Consider the following 25,100-nt stretch of genomic DNA (forward strand, 5'->3'; position numbering starts at 1 on the left):
AAATTCCCCGCGTGTGCAGGGGAGGCGGCGCGAGGGGGCTCTCCTGAAAAGCATCCTCTTCCCGAGCCCGGAACGTCCCCCTTCGCTCTGCGGCTGGGGCTCACCCCTGCCCCGGCCTCCCTTGTGAGGCTAATCCGGTGAACCTGGTTGGTTTCCCCACCCCTACACACGAAGCCAGCTGGGTGACCTCGGGAAAGTCACATTCTCTCAGCCCCACCGCCCTCACAGGGTGTCTGTTGTGGGGAGGGGAAGGTGATTGTCAGCCTTAAGGGGTAAAGAAAGTCGGCACAGACAAACCAACTCTTCCTCCTCGTGACTGCCAGAAGCGGAGAGAGCACCTTTTAGCAGTGAAGTCAAAGGGCGAAAACGCAGGGGAGGTTTTGCCTTGGGTTTGCCGCTCTCTAAAGGCACATTCTCCCCAGCCAAGGTCTCAAAACTCAACAATCAGCCCCCAGGCAAAATTTTGAGAATTCAGGTGGGGAAAATGTGCATCCAGAGTGGCAAAGCCAAGGCAGCAAAACCGCCCTTGGTTTCGGCCCAAAGCCCAACACGTGGTGGTCCCAGAGAGCAGCCCCTTGGGAGCAGGCGCTGGCCTTCTGCGGCTTGTGGAACAACCCCTGCTTTGTGGAGCCCCCCACCCTCCTTACTCAGGCCCAAGCTTGCGGGTGGGCGGGGAGGGTGGCAGAAAGAGAGAGCGACCCTGCCGGCGCCCCCCTCCCCAGTTCTGTGCGGAGGGAGTCCAGAGTCAGACTTTCCAAGGGAGGGGCGGCAAAGAGTTGACTCAGCCGCTTGGATCGCTCTCCCCTCGCCCGGCAAGGAAAACGGTGGCGGGGCCGGGGAGGCCTGGCTTTCCAGCGCAGGTGCACAGGATCGTGCGCAAAGCCTGTTTGTCCCCCCCCCCCCCGCTCCTCCTCTTGCCCAAACGCCGGGACTTTCCTCCCCTGCAGTCCCGCGGGGCCCGGACCGGCAGCGCGGAGCGGAGTCGGGCCCAGCCGGGGCTCCGGGCCAGGCGCGCCCAGCCCGGAAGGGGCGAGCAGGAGCCACCCTGGCTTTTTTTTTAATATATATATAAGATTTTTATTTATATAGTTGGAGGGGTACAGGGGGGGAAAAAGGGAGGGGTAAAACGTTATGTTTATAAAAACAATTCAACATTATAAAATAAACTCAGTTGTAAACAACAACAAAAAAATTGGTCATTTGCGATATATTCTAAAACATTTTCTGCGTTAAAAATAATTGCAAAATATCGTTCGGTTATTCTACTTGTGTCATATTAATGTTCTATTATGTGAAAATCCAGAATTTAATTAACAGTTAGTTAAAACATATAAAATAAAACTTAGCCTATTATAAAAGGTTAAGCCAGCGTACTTCGTTCAATTAGTTGCAATTCATATAAGTATAGAATGACGCCCACTTATCATCAAATTGCTCTGTGGATTCACTAAACTTTAAATTTAACTCGAAAGTCATCTTAGCCATACTGGCATATTCCAACAGTTTTTCTTTCCAGTCTTCTGTTTCGGGGGAGCCACCCTGGCTTTCTCGGTCCCCGGGCCAGACAAAAGCCCTCCGAGGGCAGGATCCGTTCGTTTGAGGACCCCTGGTCTAGAGTCCTGTGGTCTCTGCCCTGGAGGCAAGTTCCTTACATGCTCTCCCGACCCTTCCCAGCATCATGAAGGGAAATCAGTGGGATCTACTTAACCTCTTCAAGATGCTGTCGACATCCTGCAGGGAAGAGAGAAAGAAGAGGGGATTCAGTGCCTGTCATTGGGCCCCTCTAGAGCACTGGTTCCCAACCAGGGGTCCGTGGACCCCCAGGGGTCCGCGAGAATTAAATTAAGGTCCACGAAACAAAGTTATAAACCCATAATACATTAATATTTTCAATTAAAAGTTCTCTATTATAAAAATATATATTCAAATATTATTCTAAGTTTAATGTTTAACTAACAGTTATGATTAAAGTTTATTTTCAAATTCTTGGAATTTTTATTTTGAACCTTGGGGTCCCTGCACCGAACTAAAAAGTCCTAGTGGTCCCTGGTCAAAAAAAGGTTGGGAACCACTGCTCTAGAGAGACCACATGCGGCTGTCTTCCTGCCCCTTGTCTCTGCCCTACCCCCTTCCCATCATGCTTTACCACTGCTAGATCTCAGAATAAAGCTGCCCGTCACCAAGGCTGCATGGTCAAAAAGTGTTTGGTTTGGGTCAACTCATTTCGTCTTCAGATGCCTCAGGGTGCTCACCAAATTTACCCTACCTATCTTACTTCAACACGGGGTTGCCAACCTCAAGGTGGGACCTGCAGTTCTCCGGGAATGACCACTGACTAGACAGATCTGTGTGCAGGAGGAAATGGTAGCTTCAGACTCTACTATAGAGTAATGGGAAGTCCTAGAGCAGCTTAAAGACGGTGGGTGCTAGAGCTTCAGTTTCTCCTGTAAAAGAAACATCCCCACTGAGCTCGCCCCCACAAACATTGAGGAATTTACCTGGATGGAGCTGAAAACTATTTAATTCGTGCATTTAACCCTGCCACCTAATTAGGGGCTCACCAGTCAAAACTAAGCCTGATGGTTACTGGCCCTCCTTCCTGCTTCTGGTGTTGCTTGTTTGTGTGTTTTATTGAATCGTTTTATAATTGTAAATGTATTTTTGATTGTTTTAATGTTTTTTTTTACGTTTGCCGCCTCGGGAACCCTGATCGGGTGGAAAGGCGGAATAAAAATGTTTTAAATAAATAAATATTTCCCTAACATACAGTGACCCCCAGAGCCAGCAGCATGAAGCAGGTGGAAAAGGGCAATTTGATGTGCCCTCCAAAAACTCCCGCTTGGTTCTTTAGGGACTGATTGGTTCTAGACTCCCATGCTGAAGGTGGGAGGGAAGGAAACACCAGATGGGCACTGCCCTGCTTCTCTCCGATTGGCCCAACCAGGCAAGGCACCCAATGGCCACAATTTCCTTGATGCCTCTCCCCTCTTTTAAAAAGCTTGATGAGGCGATTTAAAATGCCGTGAGGCCGCAGTGTAGCTGGATGAGGAGCTCGTTCCCCCAAAAAATGCCTTTTCAAGTGGCCAAAATGGCCACACACACCTCCACGGCCATTTGAAGAGCATCTCAGCCTCCCACACTACACTTTTAAATTGCTTTTAAATGGTGAAGGGGTCAGTAGGTCAGATGCTTGGATGTCATCATGTCATTGGTTCTTGTAGGTTATCCGGGCTGTGTAACCGTGGTCTTGGTATTTTCTTTCCTGACGTTTCGCCAGCAGCTGTGGCAGGCATCTTCAGAGGAGTAACACTGAAGGACAGTGTCTCTCAGTGTCAAGTGTGTAGGAAGAGTAATATATAGTCAGAAAGGGGTTGGGTTTGAGCTGAATCATTGTCCAGCTCAAACCCAACCCCTTTCTGACTATATATTACTCTTCCTACACACTTGACACTGAGAGACACTGTCCTTCAGTGTTACTCCTCTGAAGATGAGCAACATTTAGAAACACATCCTACAGCTGCCTTCACTCCCACTTTCCACATCCGAATTTTCTATACAGCTCTTCCCATACACATGCCTACACCACACAATACTTACAAGCAAGTCTTGGCTTTGGTTTTCTGTGTCTGCTTTAAGGGCCATAATTTTTTCTCTCTCCTTCCTCTGAATCTCAACGTAGCCATGTAATTTATCCTGAAGAGAGACCCGAAGTTCAGATTTACTTCATTTTATAAGGTAACTAGACAGAGAGACCCAGACTTGTTGAATGATATGCAGCATCAAATGGGTGGTGGTTGTATTCCTGATAGGAAAAAAAACCTTTATCTCCCGACTTCTGATCTTGTATGGACTGCAGACACCAGGAATATTTGTTATGCTAGTTTAAGAGAATGTCCTCCCCAAATTCCTCCAATCCCTTTATTTATTTATTTTTATTTTTTATTTTTTTTGTGGTTCAGTTATCACATTGGAGAACCAGTGTGCTGTAGTGGTTAAGAGTGTCGGAGTATTATCTAGAAGTCCCAGGTTCGCATCCCCACTTATGCCATTGGAAGCTCACTGAGTGACCTAAGCCAGTCATCCTATCTTGGTCTAAACTACCTCACAGGATTGTTGAAAGGATAAAATGAAGGAGAGGAGAGTGATGTAAGCCTCTTTGGGTCTCCTTTGTAGAGAAAGGTTACGTATAAATGAATTAAATTCCTGATTTTTTTGAAGTGTTCAGAAGTCGGGGAAAGAAAAGGGGGGGACTGCTATGTGGATGCTCAACTAGAGGTACACAGAAACAAGAGCTACACAAAGAACTGACTCTATGCGGAGGTAGAGAGAAGACCCTTTCCTGGTGAAATATGCTTTCAATCACCCTCATGTTTTCTTACCTGTGGGTGAAAAGGTACAGGGGCTACAGAAACTTGAGAGTGTGTGTGTGTGAGAGAGAGAGAGAGCATATGTGTGTTTGTATATGTGTGGGGGGTATTTTAATTGCAAAAGCAACTTACCAGGGAATTGCTGTGCAGATTCACGTTGCTTTGGCAGCAGCTCCCACCACAGCACAAGGATTTTTACTGCATGGCTCAAGATAAGCAGTGTTTATGCAGGAAAATGTTTTTAAACAATATGTTCATTCAGGCAACATTTCCGCCTGAAATGTTAAAGAATTACTAATTAGAGTCCTGCACGACCTCGGACGCTGATGTTCTGTTGTTGGCTCCGCTTCCTGTGGAAGCCATTTTTGCGGTCGCACCCACCAGCCAGTGTCAGAATTCCTGCAGGACCAAAAAGGCTGGCAACCCCGGGTCTAGGGTGCCAATGGAGTTGGGGGTGCTGGGAGTGCCAAGCTGAAACCCTAAGTGACACCTCCAGCCCCAGGGCTGCCACCTGCTTGCCTGGCCTGCCTCCTCCTTCCCTTCCTCCTTCATGGGGGCAGGGGAACAGGTGGCCACCAGCTCTGCTGCCTCTGATGGGCTCCCCACTGACCCAGCTCACAGGGCAGCAGTCGCTCCTTTTCTTCCACACCTGGGTATGTGCACCAAGCTTGGGAACAATTGCTTGGGATGCACCTGGATCCAAGCATGCCTGGCTCAGTTGCAGCAGCTCAATGCATGCCTAGCTCAGGGTGCGAGGGCTCGGCTGGCATGGCTCTGCACACGACTGCTGGAGGAAGGCCTGGCTAGCAGGTGGGCGCTCAGCTACTAGATGGCTCACAGTGCCAAAAAACCTTAGACCGGCCCTGGTAGGCTTGCTTGCTTTGGGGCTTTTTTAGCATCCCAATCCACGCCTCCCTGCCATGTGCCATTAGCTTTCATTTCAGAAGAGAGAAAAACCGAGAGAGTGTTAATCAAAAGGGAGGTGAAGGTGAGGAGGGTCACATTTTTTGGGAATGCTTGGGCATTATTGAAATCCACAGTAACGGAAGCTCAAACAGAGTGCGCATCAAATCTAGGAGGATGCCAGCGTGGCTGAGGAGCAGAGTAAAGGAAGAAACCAAAGGCAAGGTGGCTTGCTTTAAAAAGATGAATCCCTTTCCAAGTGAGGTGAATGAAAAGGAGGGAAAACATTATAAGTGCATGATAAGATGAGACAACGAGGAACATATTGCTAGAAACCTGAAGACGGCCAACAGGAATTATTTGAAAGACACTGGTGGCCGAAAACCAGCCAAGCAGGAAGTGGGGGCCTTTCATGGTCCAACGGGAGAAAGGATTCCTAAAGGAAGGCGGAGAGATTTGTGTTCTCGTGCTTTGATGGCTCTGCAAAGTGCTGGGTGAGATTCTTTATTATGGAATCTCTCACCATGGCTTTAACCTGATTTGGCATTTCATTGTGGAATAGTCCATGCAGAAAGCACATGGATCCATGGGTTTTTCCACAATAATTTGTGGCATAGAAATGCCACAATATGCTGGGTATGTGTTCTTTATGATACAATCTGTGGACACAGAATCATAGAGCTGGAAGGGACCACCAGGGTCATCTAGTCCAACCCCTTGCACAATGCATGACATTCACAACTACCTCCCCCACACACCCCCAGTGACCCATACTCCATGCCCAGAAGATGGCCAAGATGCCCTCCCTCTCATGATCTGCCTAAGGGCACAGAATCAGCATTGCTAACAGATGGCCATCTAGCCTCTGCTTAAAAACCTCCAGGGAAGGAGCGCTTACCATCTCCCGAGGAAGCCTGTTCCACTGAGGAACCACTCTGTTAGAAAATTCCTCCTAATGTCTATATGGAAACTCTTTTGATTTAGTTTCAACCCGTTGGTTCTGGTCCAACCTTCTTGAGCCACAGAAAACAACTCGGCACCATCCTCTTTGTGACAGTCCTTCAAGTACTTGAAGATGGTTATCATATCCCCTCTCAGTCTTCTCCTCTTCAGGCTAAACATACCCAGCTTCTTCAACCTTTCCTCATAGGACTTGGTCCCCAGACCCCTCACCATCTTTGTTGCCCTCCTCTGGACATGTTCCAGCTTGTCTACATCCTTCTTAAATTGTGGTGCCCAAAACTGAACACAGTACTCTAGGTGAGGTCTAACCAGAGCAGAGTAAAGTGATATCATCACTTCGTGTGATCTAGACACTAAACATCTGTAGATGCAGCCCAAGATTGCATTTGCCTTTTTAGCTACCGCATCACACTGCTCATTCATGTTCAGTGTTCGGTCTACTAAGTGTTGGAGGTTATTTCGATAAATCGTTGATTGTGGTTAGGTAAGAGTCTGATCTCGTCAGATATCAGAAGCTAAGCAGGGTCAGCCCTGGTTAGTATTTGGATGGGAGACCACCAAGGAATATCAGGGTGGCGGTGCAGAGGAAGGCACTGGCAAACCACCTCTGTTAGTCTCTTACCATGAAAACCCAAAAAACAGTTCGCCATAAGTCGGCTGCAACTTGACGGCACTTCACACACACACACACACACACACACACACACAAAGTCAAATATAGCACACAATAAACAGACAGAGTCTTTCCTTGTCTTAAGAAAATCAAAATCTTTACTTGCTGAAGGGTAGGGTGAACTGGGATACAAAATAACAATTCCTTTCTACATAACTAGTTCCCTATAAAACTTGCTAGTAATACTAGCAGGAATCTAAGGCTTAATTCATGCTCTCCATCTCTGCCCCTGCGAGCAGAGATGATGCATCTTGTTGCTGTAAAATCCAAAGAGAGGCTGACTGCAATTTCTCTTCCTGTCTTTAACAAAAGAAGAGCAATAAAGTACAATTGTTTCTACGTGACCCAGGACATGTCCTCCATGGCGTTTTGCTTGACCAATTGGCTATTGACACATTGAATTGCATCATCATCCGGAGTCTGATCAAACAATCAATACAAACAAATCAACCCCTGACTATCTGACAGAAACGAAACTCGCTTCCTATACCCAACAAACCCCTTTTTGAGTTTCAGTTGTCATCAGGCATATAAACACAAAGTATTACGCAAGTATTCAAACTGTTGTCTATGAAGTGGCTTCGTGAGTATATCAGCCACCACCTCATTAGTAGGTGCTAACCCTTGAGAATCTCACTTTGTTGTGGCCCCCTCTTGTGGCCTGCTTTGCACGTTGCTGGCTTTCTGGCCGTTGATTAAAATGCGCACCTTTTCTTCCTTCTTCTCTCCCTGGCTGGCCACTTTGAATCTGCGAGCTAGCAGGGTGATTTACAACACTTTGTCTGCATTCAAAGGATCTGTGTCCTATAATTCCACAGTTAAAACATTTCACAGGCTTTGACTGATTCAATCTCATTTTATTAGACATTTTATTAGACATTTCCACTTCCTGCAGTTCGTCTTCAAATTGCTTCAAGGAATGCATCACTTCACTCAGCGTTAGATCGTTTCTTCCTAATAGACACCATTTTTCAGGTGTGTACCTGGGATGCAGGCTTGCCAGGATTATAATTATAAATTCCTTCTCAAGAATCTCTTCACCAGCAATCTTTAGCTGCGTTGCGATATCCTGCATATATTTTAAATGCTCAGCAAGACTCTCTTTAGGATCCATTTTCTTAGAATACAAATTGGCCTTTAAGCTTATAATCTGGCCTCTAGTTAGCTTTTCATGCTTTTCAATGAGAGCTTCCCATATTTCTTTTGCAGAATTATGACTTAAGAGAATAGTGAACTCAGCTTCACCAATGGAATTTATGAATAAGAGCATTGCCTGAGAGTCATCTTTTAAGAACTGCTTGTATTTAGTGTCAGTTTCAGCTGGTTTGTCCTCTTTAAGAACATATTCTATTTCCAGCATGCTGAATGCACTTTCAACAGCTGCTTTCCACAATGCAAAAGGCACTTGATTCAGCTCAGGTAGGGCAACCGATTGATTCCACTTTATATTAAGACTCACGTGACCCATGGGTGCTGTGGTGCTTGAGCTGGAAGCAGTTTCTTCAGTCATCTCTGCAGGTTTTCCTTTTGTTTCTTGCCTTGCAAAGTGCGGCCTTTTCGTCCTCTCCAGTCTTTCACAGATTCTACTGGAAGGCGCTGGGAGAGAGAGGGGCTGCTTTGTAATCCTTTGTTCCTGATGGAACCAAAAATCAAAAGGTGTGTGTTTGACTTTGCATCTAACCATTAACCTTCAACCATGCAACTATTCTCTGCTACCATTTGTTGGAGGTTATTTCAATAAATCGTTGATTGTGGTTAGGTAAGAGTAAAATACAGCACACAATAAGCAGACAGAGCCTTTCCTTGTCTTAAGAAAATCAAAATCTTTACTTGCTGAAGGGTAGGGTGAACTGGGATACAAAATAACAATTCCTTTCTACATAACTAGTTCCCTATAAAACTTGCTAGTAATACTAGCAGGAATCTAAGGCTTAATTCGTGCTTTCCATCTCTGCCCCTGTGAGCAGAGATGATGCATCTTGTTGCTGTAAAATCCAAAGAGAGACTGATTTCAATTTCTTTTCCTGTTTTTAACAAAAGAAGAGCAATAAAGTACAATGGTTTCTACGTGACCCAGGACATGTCCTCAATGGCGTTTTGCCTGACCAATTGGCTATTGACACATTGAATTACACCATCATCCTGAGTCTGACTAAACAATCAATACAAACAAATTAACCCCTGACTGTCTGACAGAAATGAAACTCACTTCCTATACCCAACACTAAGACCCCAAGATCCTTTTCGCACACACTACTGCTAAGACAAGTCTCCCCCATCCTATAATTATGCATTTGATTTTTCCTACCTAAATGCAGAACTTTACATTTATCTCTGTTGAAATGCATTTTATTGGTTTTAGCTCAATTCTCCAGCCTGTCAAGATAATCCTGTATCCTGGCTTTGTCTTCTACCATATTTGCTACCCCTCCCAATTTAGTATCATCTGCAAATTTAATAAGCATCCCCTCTATTCCTTCATCCAAATCATTTATAAAGATATTGAACAACACAGGGCCCAGGACAGATCCCTGAGGCACTCCACTAGTCACTCCTCTCCAAGTGGATGAGGAACCATTAACAAGCACTCTTTGGGTGTGATCTGTCAACCAGTTTACCATGGATACATAAGAACATAAGAAAGAACATAAGAAAGGCCCTACTGGATCAGACCAAGGCCCATCAAGTCCAGCAGTCTGTTCATGATGTGCAGCTTGATAGTGAATTATGGGATCATCCATGTAAAAATAATAAGTATCCATGAGGATCCAAGTTTTTAATAGTGTCAGATCGGCACCACAAAATGCTGGAAGTGGAACCATGATTTTTTAATGGGGAATCTGCAGACATGGATGTGATAAGTAGTCTTGGTTTTTACTTTTTCCCTACAGAGATTTCCTCTTTTTTCCTACTCTTTTTCTTTCGATAGGGCTGATGGGAGATCACAGGATGCCTCCTTCTTACACCGCTGTAAAGCTCCAACACTTCTTAGCTGGACCGTAGGATCTCTTATAGGAGCAAATCTACAGACAACTCTGGAAGGAGAATCCAGTGCTATTCCCCATTAAGACACACACTTATTATCCCTTAGAACATTCTAATTGCTAGCAAATATATAAAAATGAGATTGAGTTACTGTTAACATACAAGGCATATTCAATTCACAAGTCAAGGCACATGTCAAACATATACTGGCCTAGACTATCTAATAATTTTAAGAGTTTACTCTAAACTCAGTGCAGCAGGCAAGAAAGCTCTGAACTGGTATAGTTATAAATATAGACCTAAATTGGTTCTTGTAGGTTATCCGGGCTGTGTGACCATGGTCTTGGTATTTAGTTATAAATATAGTTATAAATATAGACCTAAATTGGTTCTTGTAGGTTATCCGGGCTGTGTGACCGTGGTCTCGGTATTTTCTTTCCTGATGTTTCGCCAGCAGCTGTGGCAGGCATCTTCAGAGGAGTAACACTGAAGGACAGTGTCTCTCAGTGTCAAGTGTGTAGGAAGAGTAATATATAGTCAGAAGGGGGGGGTGGTTTGAGCTGAATCATTGTCCTAAATATCATTGACCTAAATGTTAAGACTAGTTGTGTGACAGGTTGGATTTTTCCCATTCCCCAGCCCTGTCTCTTTTTGATGTTATTATTCTATGCATGGAATGCATATATGCAGATATATATTTAGCAATTCTGGTTCATTTCTTTTGAAAACGAATAAAAAGATTATTTAAAAAAAAACTATTTATCCCTTACCTTATACTCTTCGGCAGCCTCTTCCACGGGGATGACCCGGTGGTCGCGGTGCTCCTTGGACCGGTCGCAGACCACGCAGATGGGGGCTCCGTCGTCCTTGCAGAAGAGCTTCAGGGGCTCCCGGTGCTTCTCGCAGACGCCCCCCTTGCTTTCCGCCCCACGCTCCCCCTGCAGACTGAGTTTCTTGGCAATTTCGACCACGTTGGCCAGCTGCCGATTCGGGCGGAGGTGCCCCGGCTGGGCGCTTTGTTGGCACACAGGGCAGGATGCTGCTGCTGCCGACGCCTCCCTCCAGTACCTGGCCAGGCAGGCTCGGCAGAAATTGTGGCCGCACTCTGCAATGATCATGGGATCCTGGAAATGCTCCAGGCAGATGGGACAAGTGACTTCCTCGCAGAGCTCCTGGACGGGACCCCCGGCCGCCATGGCTGCTGCCTCGGCCGCGGGAAGGAAGAGTGGCAGAGGGTTCCGTTCCTTGTCCTTCGTTTGCGATCAGAGAGGGAGAGTTTCCTTTCTTGGAAACTTTCTTGGAAACTTGGAAAATACCAACACCACGGTTACCCAGCCCGGATAACCTACCAGAACCAAGGGGGAGTTTCCTTTCTTGGAAACGATCGGGGCGATCTCCGCTGGCGCGAAACGCCCCGTGCGTCCGAGTTGTTGCCCGCCTCCGAGGGGTGGTTGGAGATCTCCTGGCTTTCCGCGCGACAGAGATCACTTCCCCTGGAGGAAATGGCTGCGTTGGTGGGTGGGCGGGCTCTAAAGGACCGGGACTGCTGATGTGTGTGTGTGAAGTGCCCTCAAGTCGCTTCCGACTCATGGCGACCCTATGAATGAAAGCCCTCCAGAATGTCCTATCTTTGACAGCCTTGCTCAGATCTTGCAAATTGAAGGCTGTGGCTTCCTTTATTGGGTCAGAAAAGAGCAAGAGTCCAGTAGCACCTTAAAGAGTAACAAAGATATTTTCTGGCAGGGTAGGAGCTTTCGTGAGCCACAGCTCACTTCTTCAGAACTTCTTCAGAAGTTCTGAAGAACTTCTGAAGAAGTTCTGAAGAAGTGAGCTGTGGCTTACGAAAGCTCCTACCCTGCCAGAAAATATTTTTGTTACTCTTTAAGGTGCTACTGGTCTTTAAGGTGCTCTTTTCTACTACTGCAGACAGACCTTTCTACTACTGCAGACAGACTAACACGGCTACCCACTGTGAATCATCTTTATTGGGTCAATCCATCTCTTGTTGGGTCTGATGTGTGTGTTAAGTGCCGTCAAGTCGCTTCCGGTCTGATAGAGAAGGATAATTCTCTATTGATCTTAGATAGGGATAATTCTCTATTATCTTAGATAATTCTCAGTTGAACTGCTGATAGAGAAGGATAATTTTTAAAAGAATGGGCTCTCTTCGTACCTCTCCGGGGAAAAATACATTTGTATACTGCAGGCTGATGGATTTATTTATTTTTTTAATCGACACCGCAGAGCCTCAAACTACAGTACTTTGAATGCCATTGGGCATTCAACATGAGCTCCTTGCACAGAGACCGCACATGGGCACACGCGCACTCATACGCACACACACACACACTCCCTGCTGAAGGGGGAGACTTCCGGTGGCTGAGCTGATCCCTGCTTAGCAACCAAGATCTGAGGAGACCAGGCTAGCCTGGGCCATCCAGGTTAGGGCTGGAGTAAATACAGGTACTAAAAACAATGCCAAAAAAAAAAGGATCACAAAATTAGAAAACTATACAATACAAGCAGCATAATACATAAGGAAAGAAAATAACAAGACCACGGTCACACAACCCGGATAACCTACAAGAACCGATGTATCAAAAGTTTGGAAATGTTATAAAAAATTCTGTTTGCACTGTCAATGTATTCCCACCGATGTATTAAGAGTTTGAAACTGTTATAAAAAATACTGTTCGCACTTTGTTTGGCCCTTTTAGCTGTGAAGACATCTTCGAACCATTTTTTAGCCGTGGCCTCAAAAACCCTTTTAAAGCAATGCTTTTCAAAGCCAATTTGTGGGGGGTTACCGCACTTTGTATTCCCAGCGATGTATTAAGTTTGAAAACGTTATAAAAAATATTGCTTTAAAAGGGTTTTTGGATACCACGGCTTATAAATGGTTGGAAGACGTCTTCACAGCTAAAGGGGCCACAAAAGTGCCCACAGTATTTTTCATAACGTTTTCAAACTCTTAATACATCGGTGGGAATACATAGAAAGTGGGAACAGTATTTTTTCATAACGTTTTCAAACTCTTAATACATCGGTGGTAATACATAGAAAGTGTGAACGGTATTTTTCATAACGTTTTGAAACTCTTAATACATCGGTGGGAATACATAGAAAGTGGGAACAGTATTTTTTCATAACGTTTTCAAACTCTTAATACATCGGTGGGAATACATAGAAAGTGTGCACTGTATTTTTCATAACGTTTTCAAACTCTTAATACATCGGTGGGAATACACAGAAAGTGCGCACAGTATTTTTCATAACGTTTTCAATCTCTTAATACATCAGTGGGAATACATAGAAAGTGCGCACAGTATTTTTCATAATGTTTTCAATCTCTTAATACATCGGTGGGAATACATAGAAAGTGCGCACAATATTTTTCATAACGTTTTCAAACTCTTAATACATCGGTGGGAATACACAGAAAGTGCGCACAGTATTTTTCATAACGTTTTCAAACTCTTAATACATCGGTGGGAATACATAGAAAGTGCGCACAGTATTTTTCATAACGTTTTCAAACTCTTAATGCATCGGTGGGAATACATAGAAAGTGCGAACAGTATTTTTTTATAACAGTTTCAATCTCTTAATACATCGGTGGGAATACATAGAAAGTGCGCACAGTATTTTTCATAACGTTTTCAAACTCTTAATGCATCGGTGGGAATACATAGAAAGTGCGAACAGTATTTTTTTATAACAGTTTCAATCTCTTAATACATCGGTGGGAATACATAGAAAGTGCGCACAGTATTTTTCATAACGTTTTCAAACTCTTAACACATCGGTGGGAATACACAGAAAGTGCGCGCAGTATTTTTTCATAACGTTTTCAAACTCTTAACACTTCGGTGGGAATACACAGAAAGTGCGCACAGTATTTTTCATAACGTTTTCAAACTCTTCATGCCTCGGTGGGAATACCCAGAAAGTGCGCACAGTATTTTTGTATAACCTTTTCAAACTCTTAATACATTGTCGAAGGCTTTCGCGGTCAGAGTTCATTGGTTCTTGTAGGTTATCCGGGCTGTGTGACCGTGGTCTTGGTATTTTTTAATCCATCGCTGGGAAGACAAGTGCGGTCATGGTCAAGGGGACCTCCCTCCGTCCCCTTCCCTCTCGGCCCGTTTTCTCGCCTAGCACTTCCCGGTCCGCCCTGCCTTCCCATTCCGCAGGCGAGAAAGCGCAACTGGCCGGGCTGGGCGCTGGTGCGGGAGCCATGGCTGCCCAGGGCTCCAGGAAGAGGCTCCGGGAAGAAGTCACCTGCGCCATCTGCTTGGACTTCTTCACCGAGCCGGTGATCCTGGAGTGCGGCCACAATTTCTGCCAGGCTTGCATAGCGGGGAGCTGGGGGGCGGGGGTCCCTCTCTGCCCCCACTGCCGGGTGGCCATCCAGCCGAGGAGCTGGAAGCTCAACAGGCAGCTGGCCAAGGTGACGGACATCGCCAAAGACCTGGCGGGGGAAGCCGGGCGCAGCTGCCGGACCCACCGGGAGCCCCTGAAGCTCTTCTGCAAGGACGACGGAGCCCCCATCTGCGTGGTCTGCGACAGATCCAAGGAGCACCGCGACCACAGCGTCCTTCCCTTGGAAGAAGCCGCCCAGGAGTACCAGGTGGGTTTCAGGGGGTTGCGTTGAGGCTTTTGGCAAGGGGGATAAAACTTTTCTGCGGAGGAAGGAGCTGGCCCTAGTTTCAGCCCTAGAAGAGAGCAGATGGAAGGCTGTGCATGGGAGGTTTTGCCTTGGATTTGCCACTCCCTAGATCAGGGGTTCCCAAACCTTTCGGGCCACCGCCCCCTTGGTTCCACAAGCTCAACCCCAGCGCCCCCTATCCTGTCCAACAACACAGTTGAATGGCACCCTCCTGCTGCCCCCTTGCCTCTTAGTCCCCCCTCTTAATCCCCCCCCAAGGAAATCCCACCGCCCCCCAGGGGGTGGTACTGCCCACTTTGGGAACCGCTGCTCTAGATGCACATTTTTCCCCATCTGAATTCTCAGAACTCAAAAATGAACTCTCATGCAGAGTTTTGAGAATCTGGATGGGGGAAATGTGCACCTCTCTGTGTAATGTGTATCTAGAGAGCGGCAGATCCAAGGCAAAACCTCCCGTGCATAAATGGTGGAGGAACTTAAATGCGGAGAGGCTCCACCATACGAACCCCACAGCAGGGGAAAGAAAAATTTTTTTTAGCTCAGACTCATGTCTATGAAGAAAAGCAACAGGTTCCAGGAGCTCTTTTGCCCTTCTCATCTGCAGTTCTTTCCCTTCCTTCCCTTAGTGTCTCTTCTGCTTCTTATATATCCTAATAAATGGCAGGTTTCTATTGCAGGGCCCTGGTTCTAGTAATCTGTGACATTTTTATCCTTCCCAGATTTCTCAGGGTGCCATAGAAACATAGGGCTGGAAGTGACCTCAAGGGTCATCTAGTCCAGCCCCCTGCACAATGCAGGGAAAAAACTTGGTTCATTGGATCAAAAACATATTTGGAACATTCCTCCCCCTTTTTATCCCTATGACCATCTTGCAAAGCAAGTTAGGCTAAGAGAAAGTGGCTGTTCTGAAGATCCCCCAGTAAACATCATTTGTTTCCTGCTTCCTCCTAGCCTGACATCATTTGTTTCCTGCTTCCTCCTAGCCTGAGACTCTGCTATCTGCTGCACTGTATTGGCAAATTGAACATCAATTCCAGTTTAATTTATTTAATTAATTTCCAATGGGTTTGGGTGTGGTTGGGTGTGAACATGTCCATCAGTTCAGCATCCTAGTTTTATGGTGGTTTTGACGAATAAAGCAAGAAACCTTTTACAAGTCAGTACAATTGAACACTTTTTCCTTTTCAGGTTCAGATTTGTAGTTGTCTGGAAAATCTGAGAACAGAGAGAGAGAAAATCCTGGCATACAAAACAGAGACAGAAAAAGAAAGTGAAGACCTGCTTGTGAGTTGTCACTTTGTTGTCCTTTGAGGTTTTTTAAAAAATGTTATCAATTAAAAATATGCTAAACATAAAAACATTCACAAGATTTATAGTTTACAAAGGTTGAAACCATACGTTAGAATATAATATAAATTAGCTTTTTCTTTAGTAGTACAACTTTTGATCAAAAATGACAATTTCCCCACTAACCTAAAGATAAGTGTTTTTTTTTGGGGGGGGGGGTGTTTCTATAAGCATAAGTTGATTTGGTCATAACAACCACCTTCCAAAGTCCACCCATTCAGAGACAGCTGGGGGATTTGTGGGTTTAAAAAAAGCTATTTTAGCAGCCATCTGTAAACACTATATTAAGTTGAGATGAATAGATTTGTTATAGGAGCTGAAACAAATAGTTTAAAAATTCATATTCTCAGTCCAAAATTAGATTGGTTTTGTCACCTGTTTAAGGGCAGGTTTTTCAAATACCAAAGTCTGTTGGAAGTAAATTTTCAAGCAGTGCATGTCATCAGTGACACAGTCAAATATAAAATACCGTTGCTTGTCAGTTGTCAAATAATGTCGATACCAAATGTGAAACATATGGCTAGCCAGTAAAATTGTCAGATCTTTCTCTGACAATGTAATAAATTTGCTGAGTATCTGGAGAAGTCTTAGTATCAAAATCCAGTGGAAGAGAGCATTCCCTGTCACACTCACTTCGGATACTGAGGCAAATGGATTTGAAGAGGGGGGTCTATGTGAGGAAGTTTGACTTGGACTGTAATAAGGTAAAGATAGCACGATGTGCTAGTGTTGGGGATCTCTTAGGTTGTTGACTATATTATTGATATAATAGTTAAACAGCTTGAATGCCAAGATGCAACCCTGTTTTACTCCTTTGTAGGTGTTAACTACTCCTGAAAGGTGCCCTTGTTTGCTGTATCTCACCCGAAGGGTTGTATTTTCGTGCAAAGTACGAATCAAGAACAGGAGCCTACGGTCTATGGAGGAGCATTCCAACTTCTTCCAAAGTCTGGTTCTTGATATAGAGTCATGTACAGTCCACAAAGTATACCAGCTCAACCTAGACCAGCTATTTCTGACCTTCTTTTCTTCTCTCTTTTAATCTGCTTGCCTCAGAAACAAACTGAAGCAGAGAAACAAAAGATGGTGGCTGGGTTCAGTGCACTGTGGCAGTTTCTCAAAAAACAAGAAAACTCGCTGCTGGCCCAAATGAAAGGAGTGGAGGAGGAGATTGTAAAGAACAGGGATAAGCACCTGGCCAGCATCTCTGAGGAACTATCTTCCCTTGATGATATCATCCAGGAGTTGGAGGAGAAGTGCCAGCAGACAGCAAGCGAACTCTTGCAGGTAAGACTGTAGCTAGGGACAGAGCCGTTCCCCTTCATGTTGCTGCTTTCTCTCTGGGAGAGTTTCTATTCTTGAAATAGCATTTTACCTCTGCTTGATGAAGGGACATCCTCACCCCAGTTTTTGTGACGTACAGTATGTCTTAGGCATACTGGCATCACCTGGGCACATTGGAGCTAGAAGGCCCCACTTTCCAAGCCCCAAGAGATTTCCACAGAAGGAATGTGAGAAGAAGAAGTTGGTTTTTATGTGCCAACTTCCTTTACCTTTTTTAAGGAGAATCAAACCGGCTTATAGTCTCCTTCCCTTCCTCTCCCCACAACAGATGCTTTGTGAGGTAGGTGGGGCTGAGACAGTTCTGAGAGAACTGTGACTGGCCCAAGGTCGCCCAGCTGGCTTCATGTGGAGGAGCGGGGAAACAAACCCAGTTCACCAGATTAGAGTCCACCGCTCCAAACCACCACAATCCCCACACCATGCTGGCTCTGATGGATCAGACCCAGGGCTTGTCTAGCCCAGAGGCCAGCGACATCTTCTGGGGAGCCCCCAAGGAGGCCACAGAGGCATCCGCCCTCCCCTGTACGCTGCCTCTGAAGTTGCAGTTTCCACTGAGTTCTCATGGCCAAGAGTGACTGGAAGGCTGCTCCCCTGTCATTGATTCATCAAATTGTTTGAAAACCTGTGGCCACCCCCCCGCCCAATCCAGCAATAGTTAATTGTGTGTGTGTTAAGTGCTGTCAAATCGCTTCTGACTCATGTCAACCCTATGAATTAATGACTTCCAAAAAGTCCAATCATTAACAGCCTTGCTCAGGTCTTGCAAACTGAGGGCCGGCCCGTGGCTTCCTTTATAGAGTCAAACCATCTCATGGTGGGTCTTCCTCTTTGCTTATTGCCTTCAACTTTTCCTAGCAATGGTTAATTGTACATTAGGTTAATTATGTGAAGAAGTTCTCTGTTCTCTCTGTCCTGAATCAGCTGATTCTGAGTTCCTTCTTCTTTCTTTCTCCACTAGGATGTTACAAGTACCATGCGGAGGTAAGTGGATTCCATTGATCTTCATGCTCTGTGATGCTGGGAGGGAAAAGTTCAGCTAACACTGAACAACAAACCATTTGTTCAAGGATGGGCAATGTGTGTGCTTAGCTAACCTAGGTCTTCCAGGTCAGGTTAACGAACAGCCTATATTTACATATTTATTTTCTTCTTTCATTTATATCCTGCATTTCTTCTCAACAGGGTCCCAGAGGGGCTTACGTTGTTCTCCTCTCCTCCATTTTAACCTCACAGCAATCCTGTGGGGGGTAGGTTAGGCTGAGAGAGAGTGACTGGCTCATGGTCACCCAGGGAGTTTCCATGACACAGGGCTACTTGAAACTGGTTCTCCCAGATACTAGTCCAGCTGCTGCAATATCCTGGACTTAAGAACTGATCCCTAAAGCAACTTTATTAGGCCTCCCCGTGGCCCTACCACACTTAAATCAAGGTGTGCTAAGCAATTCTACCAACATGTTCATTTATTTTTTTAATATAATGATGATAAGGAATATTTATGTAACAAATCTTTACTATAAGACTTTTTGTCTTATAGGGGGCCAACACAGGTACCCCTCTGGCAGCTGTGTGTTTCAGATAAGTCTTAATGTTGAAATGCTGTATCATTTGCCTTCTGTAAAGGCCCACTGCCAATATGCCTTTCACAGCACCTTTGGAAACAGTCATTTTCCCCACCTTCCATCAAAATTTTGACCACATATGTGCCTGTATCTTTTGCTCCCTATGTATGGTCAAGATTTACAATAATTCTGAGACCTTTACTGAACCAATCAGAAGCCCTGCTGGGCAAATGCCCCCATTTGGCCCCAGCTACTTTCTAAAAAACTTGTCAGGCACCAGGAGCCATGATGCCCATAGGCTTCATGTCGGGGACCTCTGCCCTAGTATGATCCTACCCAAGGGCCAAAAGAAAGGCAGAGTTTCTGGTTTGGTAGACGGTGGGCTATACGTAGACTGTGCTTAAAATTCCAAGTGCAATGGAAAAAGGGAGGTGCATCTACGTTGGTTCCACTCACCTACACATAAACTGTGAGGAGGTAAAGCAGCTTGTATTCCTGATTCAGGAAAATATCTTCCTTGCCTTTCTTTGAAAGTTTTTGATGGCTTTTTCTTTAAAAAATAACTTTTTCTCTTCAGGTGTGAGCAGAAGGAGAAGTATGAGAATCTGATCGCTTTCCCTCCTGCACTGAAATGGAAAGTCTGGGAATTCTGTGGCATCGTTCCTGCTCTGAAAAATATCATGAAGAAATTGAAAGGTAGAGAAGTGTTGTTACAGGCTGGCTCCTAAGTAGGAGCTGGTGGAATCTCTCTGTGGGAATACTACTCCGTGTTCCAGGTCAGGTGGGAATGCATGAATTTTGCTTCCATCACCTGTGTTCCTGTTCCCTTTCTCAGTGGTCTTCAACCTCATGTGAATCTTCTGCTTTCACTAAATCTATAACAACGCGACCGCTAGCAATTAATATGTAAGATTCCACAGTCAAGCATGCATTTTAGCTTTTATGCACAAATTATCCCATCACATACAGTATATAAATATAGTATGTGATTGGATAATTTGTGCATAAAAGCTAAAATGCATGCTTGACTGTGGAGTCTTACATATTAATTGCTAGTGGTCGCGTTGCTGCATATTTTCCCCCTTGGGGATAGTTTTATACAATTTCCTATCAGTACGCTCCTTATTCTGTTGTATTTCACTAAATCTAGGGCTAAACGACATATTACTTGAAATCCAGTCTTAGATTTTCTGTACCTCAAGCAAATGAGATGGGAGATGGGGTGCCCAAGGGGAGAAATGCCAGAGCTTTATCAGTATTTCCCCTGGAATGCTGGGGAGAGTTAAGAGCCCTTTGCCAAGGTCACAGAAGGAGGTGAAATGCATAATACCAAAGCTTTTCTTACATTTTTCACTGGGGAGAAAAGAGTGAAAGAGCCCTTTGCCTGCACCTTGACAGACAAGGGATACAGTGGGTGCAGCCAAAGTTGCTGGCCCTGTGTGAACTTCTGTAGAAAGAGAGATACTCAGCCAGAAGGAGAACTGGTAGTTTGCAGGTTTTTAAAAAAGAGGTAGGGGGAATAGCAGCTGTGGGGAGCTGAAGCAAAAAAACTTCTGTTTGGATGTTCCGCTATCATGGCCAATGCCACACAGAATCCTCACTGTGTGGAAGAGCAGCCCAAGTTCATTGCTTGTGGGCAGTTTCTTTCAGAGCTCGGTCAGCCATCCAGAAGTTTTGGGCAGCATTAGAGGGGTCTGCTCTCTGTCTTGTGTGGCTGTATCAGTGCCCCTCAGAACCCGCATTAACAGGGTTACATATATGCCGTAAGCATAATAGTTGGCACTGAATCCCTTCTCCTTTTTCTTCCCAGATACTGTGCCACAGGAGTACCAGCTACGTAAAGGTAAATCTAAGGAACCCAAGGAGGAGACTGTGAAAAGTTGTTTTGTGGGTGTTTTTCTTTTTGTTGTATGAAAGTGTGTTACTCTGGAGCAACCACTGAACTTGACAAGGGGAATGAAGCACTTCCTATTTCTGATCACTTATTTTTGCATTCTGGCAGTGATCAAACCTCACCGCCATTGCAGCTCCTGACCACTGGAAATTGGCACGAAGTGTTCAGAACTTGCCTTGACTATTGTGAAGAGACAGGGTTTTAAATGTCCCATTCTTCATCTTGGACTGTTTGTGTTCAAATTCAGGGGGATGAAAGCTTTTGATAGAGCTGCTTCCAGTAGACGTGTTAGTTTGGGTTTTATTATCCTTTTAGTAGGAGACTTGTCTGATTGTACGATTGTCTTTGCTCCATGGCAATCTTTGTTCCAGGTCTTCTCTACTGGGTCTGGGGTCCTTAGGCCTTATATTGAATAGCCAAGAACTAACCCTGGCTCATTTTTTTTTAAAATATCTGCCAAACAGGTCCCCAGCCCAGGATACAATTTGCAGTTCTGCAACGCTGGGGGAAATAGTTGGTCCCCCTCCCCCCCTGCATACAAATGGTCACAGTAATTACAAACAAAAAATGGAGTTGGCTGACATTATGGGTTGGCATAGCCACGAAATGTGAAGCCTGGGGAAGGAAAAGGTGTTTGGATGGGACCTCCATGGCCACCCCAGCAGCAGTTGCTGGTGGCTTGGCTAGCAGGACCCGCAAGTTGGGATTTGCATCCCCATGTTTCATGAGCACATTCTGAGGTGGGATTTTTCACCCTCTTTAGAATGAACCTTGGAAGGAGGAGGCAACCCACTGCAGGGTTAATTCTCCTACTGCCAGAGAAAGGTCCATACTTGGCAGAGAGAAGTGATGGAATCCCCCTTGTTAGGTGGAGGGAAGTCCTCATTTTGGTAGGAAGTAGTAAGCGTGCGTTACTGGGGTAAGCTGTTAAATCTTCATTCCAGCTTAATCAATGCTTGGAAACGTCTTATTTTATTTCTTCTCCTCCCTAGCAAATGTGACTCTGGATCCAGACACAGCCAATCCTCAGCTCCTCATATCGAATGACCGGAAACGCTTGACACTGAGAAACAAACGGCTGGCTCAGCCCATTAGCTGTAGGACATTCAATTACCAGCAACATGTACGGGGCAAAGGGTGTCTTACATCAAAGATGTACTACTGGGATGTGGAGGTGGGGAGCAAAGAAGGGTGGGCAGTGGGCATCTTTAGTGCATGCATAGACATTAAAAGAAATGAATCCCCAGGGCCTGAGACAGGTGTCTGGGCGATTGGGAAGTGGAATAGGCGGTACCGGGTTGTCACCTACCCCAACTATCCTCCTCTGCATCTAAAAGGGGAACCCAAAAGGATCCGGGTGTTTCTGAACTTCATGGGGAAACAGGTGTCTTTTTTTGATGCTGATACAACAGCCTTGCTCCATGAAGCCTCAATAGTAGACTCATCCTGGCTGGGATTCTACCCTTTGTTTTGTCTTTGGAAGAAATCTCATCTCAGGATCTGTCCATGAGACAGGGAGAAGCAAATCCTAGCCAAGCCATCAGCACCTGCTGCTTCTGTGACCCTAAAGGTCCCATCCTGACACTGGTGTTTTTTTTAATAAACTTTATTACATACAGAAAAATTACACTTTTACATAAAATTGTGGGGGGGGGGAAACAAAAATTAAATAAAATTACATACCGTTACAGTTAAAAGTAATGATAATAAAAGATAACGATCTCAGCTATACAAATTAAAGACAGCAAAAACATTACTTGTCTTCCTCTCCACATTCTAGATTTTTGAAAGTTTTTTCCATTCTGGAGATTATTGGGATCCAGACAGCATCTAAATCTTTCATATCTTTATCATTTTTATAATAGGTCAGCTTAATTAATACATAAGTTTGTTTTACCTTATCTATCCAATTGTTTAGATCAGGGAATTTGTTTCCAATATCTTGCAAATTTAATTCTAGCTGTTGTTAACATATGAAGGGATATGTGTTGTAGATCTTTTTGTATATCTGGTGTATAATTTAGTAAAACGGTCTCAGGATTTGCGGGAATATTTATTTAGAGACTGCTATTTATAATTTGGATCAACTTCTTCCAATATGCCTTAGCTCTTCTGCAACCCCACCACATGTGTAGGAAATCGGCTTCAGCAAGATTGCAGTACCAACAATTACTAGCATCTTTGTCAAGGTTCAGCATTTTTTGTATTCTGTTGGGAGAAAGTTGCCACATATGTATCATTTTAAATATGTTTTCCCTAAATGTGAGGCTTATAGTAAAATTAAAACCCTTCATGAGTATAAATGCCCATTTCTTTTCATCTAGTTCATATCCCAATTTATTGCTCCATTTCTGTTGTACAGAGGCTTATTTGGCCTATTTTTTTGTAATAAAATAGCATAAATTGTACTCACGGAAAATTTGCTTGAAATCAATAATTGTTCAAATTCATTTAGGGCTCTAGGAATTAATTTATTATTTTTAACCAGAGATACTAAATAATTTCTTATTTGAAGGTATCAGAAAGGGGATAATACTTTTCTGCTTTCCTTATGGAGTTCTATATAAGAGATAATTTGTTGGTCTTTAAACCAATATTTATATTTACCATAATCGTTTAATTTATAGGTAAGCCAAGATTGTTTAGCTATCTTCGCCATCGTCATATCTGCCATAATAGATGCTAATAAGGATTTTCCTGGTATTTATTTGTGCCTTATCTGATCCTATACGTTTGTTAAGGTATGAACAACCCTATTATCATTGTTGTAATACTTTTTTCTGTGATTATTTTCCATCCATAACAATTTCTCCAATGGAAACTGTATAAAATCTTGTTCAGTATTTACTAACGATAAATTATCTTCAGGGGCGATTTAGGCTTTTAAACCTTCTATTTCAGGAGCTAAATAATATCCATTAAAATTCGGATGCCCCGTTCCACCTTTCGCTCTTGAATCGAATAAAATATTGTATTTAACTCTTGGTTTTTTATTCTGCCAAATAAATTTATTGCCGATCTGTTGCCATTCTAAAATAATTTTTTTTGGAATCTCAATAAACAAATTTTTGAATAAAAAAATTAATTTAGGAAGGATCTTCATCTTAATTAAGTTGATCCTACCAAAAAAAGAAATCTTAAGTTTCTGCCAAGAGTGAATTTGGAGTATCATTCCGCGGGTAATTGGCTCATGTTTTCCTTTTGATCTTTACTTATCCAGATACCTAAATATTTAACTTGGTCAATGATCTTCATCCCCTCTAAAATTTTTATGTGACACTCCTCTCCTTGTATATCAAGCTGTAGTTTTCAGTCTTGAGTCCCTTGTTGTCTTCTTCAAATGCTCTCAAAGAATATCTTTCTCTTAGTGCACCTTTTAAAAAGAAAAACAGTGATGGGAAGATCCAGTGAGAGATGGAAGGGTTCACCACTGGGTGAAGAGAAGAAGCACAAATATAATTACTGGCCTCCCTAGTCCTCCCCCCACCCTTTCCCCGCTGCTGAGCACCACCCCTTCAAGACCACCTTAGGGTGTGGTTAGATTAATTTATACAAATATCTGTCTCTGGAGTTTTGACGCCATTGAGGGGCATTACTGGGCTATTTTAAATTATCTTAAAATTATTTTAATGAGTTATTGCTTTATTGTGTTTTTAGACTGTGTAAGCCGCTCTGAGCCCGACCTTCGGGTTGGGGAGAGCGGGGTAGAAATGTTGTTGTTGTTGTTGATAATAATAATAATAATAATATCCCGGGGTGGGGTGGGTCTTACCAAACATCTCTGTTTATGCAGTTGTTGTTTTTTTGTAAGATGTTCACAGTTGTTAATTTCACAGGGCCTGGAAGACTGAGTTGTTCCACTGAGTTGTTCCACTGAGGACAGTGACAGTTTCTATTCTGCTGCCCTCCCTCCGTTTTCCTTTCCGCCTCTTTTTCTTCTATTTTTGGAAATGTTTATGAACTGTTTATTCTCTATGTGGGTGGATTAGTGTTGCTGTTCATGAGTTTAAGGGCACTGGTGATGGTTAACTGATGGTGTAGTTTTAAAGGATATACTATACTGATTCAGTAAGCAGCTCTGAACCCGACCTGGTCGGGAAAGGGCGGCCTAATAATTGAATAAATTTGATGAGGAGGAGAATGGAGTAGGAGGAGGATTGATGATGGAGGATGATTGATGATAATGATTTAGGTTCAACCCTAAATTTCTTTTTGAGCAAAACGAATTCCTATATGCTAGAATGTGTGTGTGTTAAGTGCCATCAGGTCGCTTCCAAATTACGGCGACCCTATGAATCAATGTCCTCCAAAGTGTCCTATCCTTAACAGCCTTGCTCAGATCTTGCAAATTGAGGGCTGTGGCTTCCTTTATAGAGTCAATCCATCTCTTGTTGGG

The 25,100-nt window shown here is 44.1% G+C and overlaps 2 protein-coding genes across 2 annotated transcripts in view; one reads left to right on the plus strand and one right to left on the minus strand.

The window, feature by feature from the left end:
• LOC130473021 (E3 ubiquitin-protein ligase TRIM7-like) overlaps positions 1–11,087 on the minus strand; it is a 28,342-nt gene extending 17,255 nt beyond the window's left edge. Inside the window, 1 exon segment of the mRNA XM_056844541.1 lies at positions 10,662–11,087. Within this exon segment, the coding sequence (XP_056700519.1) occupies positions 10,662–11,087 (426 nt within the window).
• Positions 11,088–13,993: 2,906 nt separating this feature from the next.
• Positions 13,994–22,214, plus strand: LOC130473031 (E3 ubiquitin-protein ligase TRIM39-like). Its single transcript, XM_056844552.1, has 7 exons — positions 13,994–14,521; positions 15,749–15,844; positions 16,964–17,194; positions 18,210–18,232; positions 19,388–19,506; positions 20,621–20,653; positions 21,697–22,214. Exons 1-7 carry the CDS (start codon positions 13,994–13,996, stop codon positions 22,212–22,214), a joined length of 1,548 nt encoding a protein of 515 aa, XP_056700530.1.
• Positions 22,215–25,100: the final 2,886 nt, after the last annotated feature.

Source organism: Euleptes europaea, chromosome 1 (assembly GCF_029931775.1).
Source record: "Euleptes europaea isolate rEulEur1 chromosome 1, rEulEur1.hap1, whole genome shotgun sequence".
NCBI lineage: Eukaryota > Metazoa > Chordata > Lepidosauria > Squamata > Sphaerodactylidae > Euleptes > Euleptes europaea.

Excerpts from the sequence above, each read along its gene's own strand:
- LOC130473031 (XM_056844552.1), top strand. The coding sequence starts at position 13,994 with ATGGTCAAGGGGACCTCCCTCCGTCCCCTTCCCTCTCGGCCCGTTTTC. Across the intron at positions 19,507-20,620 it reads TATCATGAAGAAATTGAAAG|ATACTGTGCCACAGGAGTAC; the intron begins GTAGAGAAGTGT and ends TTTTCTTCCCAG. Across the intron at positions 20,654-21,696 it reads GGAGTACCAGCTACGTAAAG|CAAATGTGACTCTGGATCCA; the intron begins GTAAATCTAAGG and ends TCTCCTCCCTAG.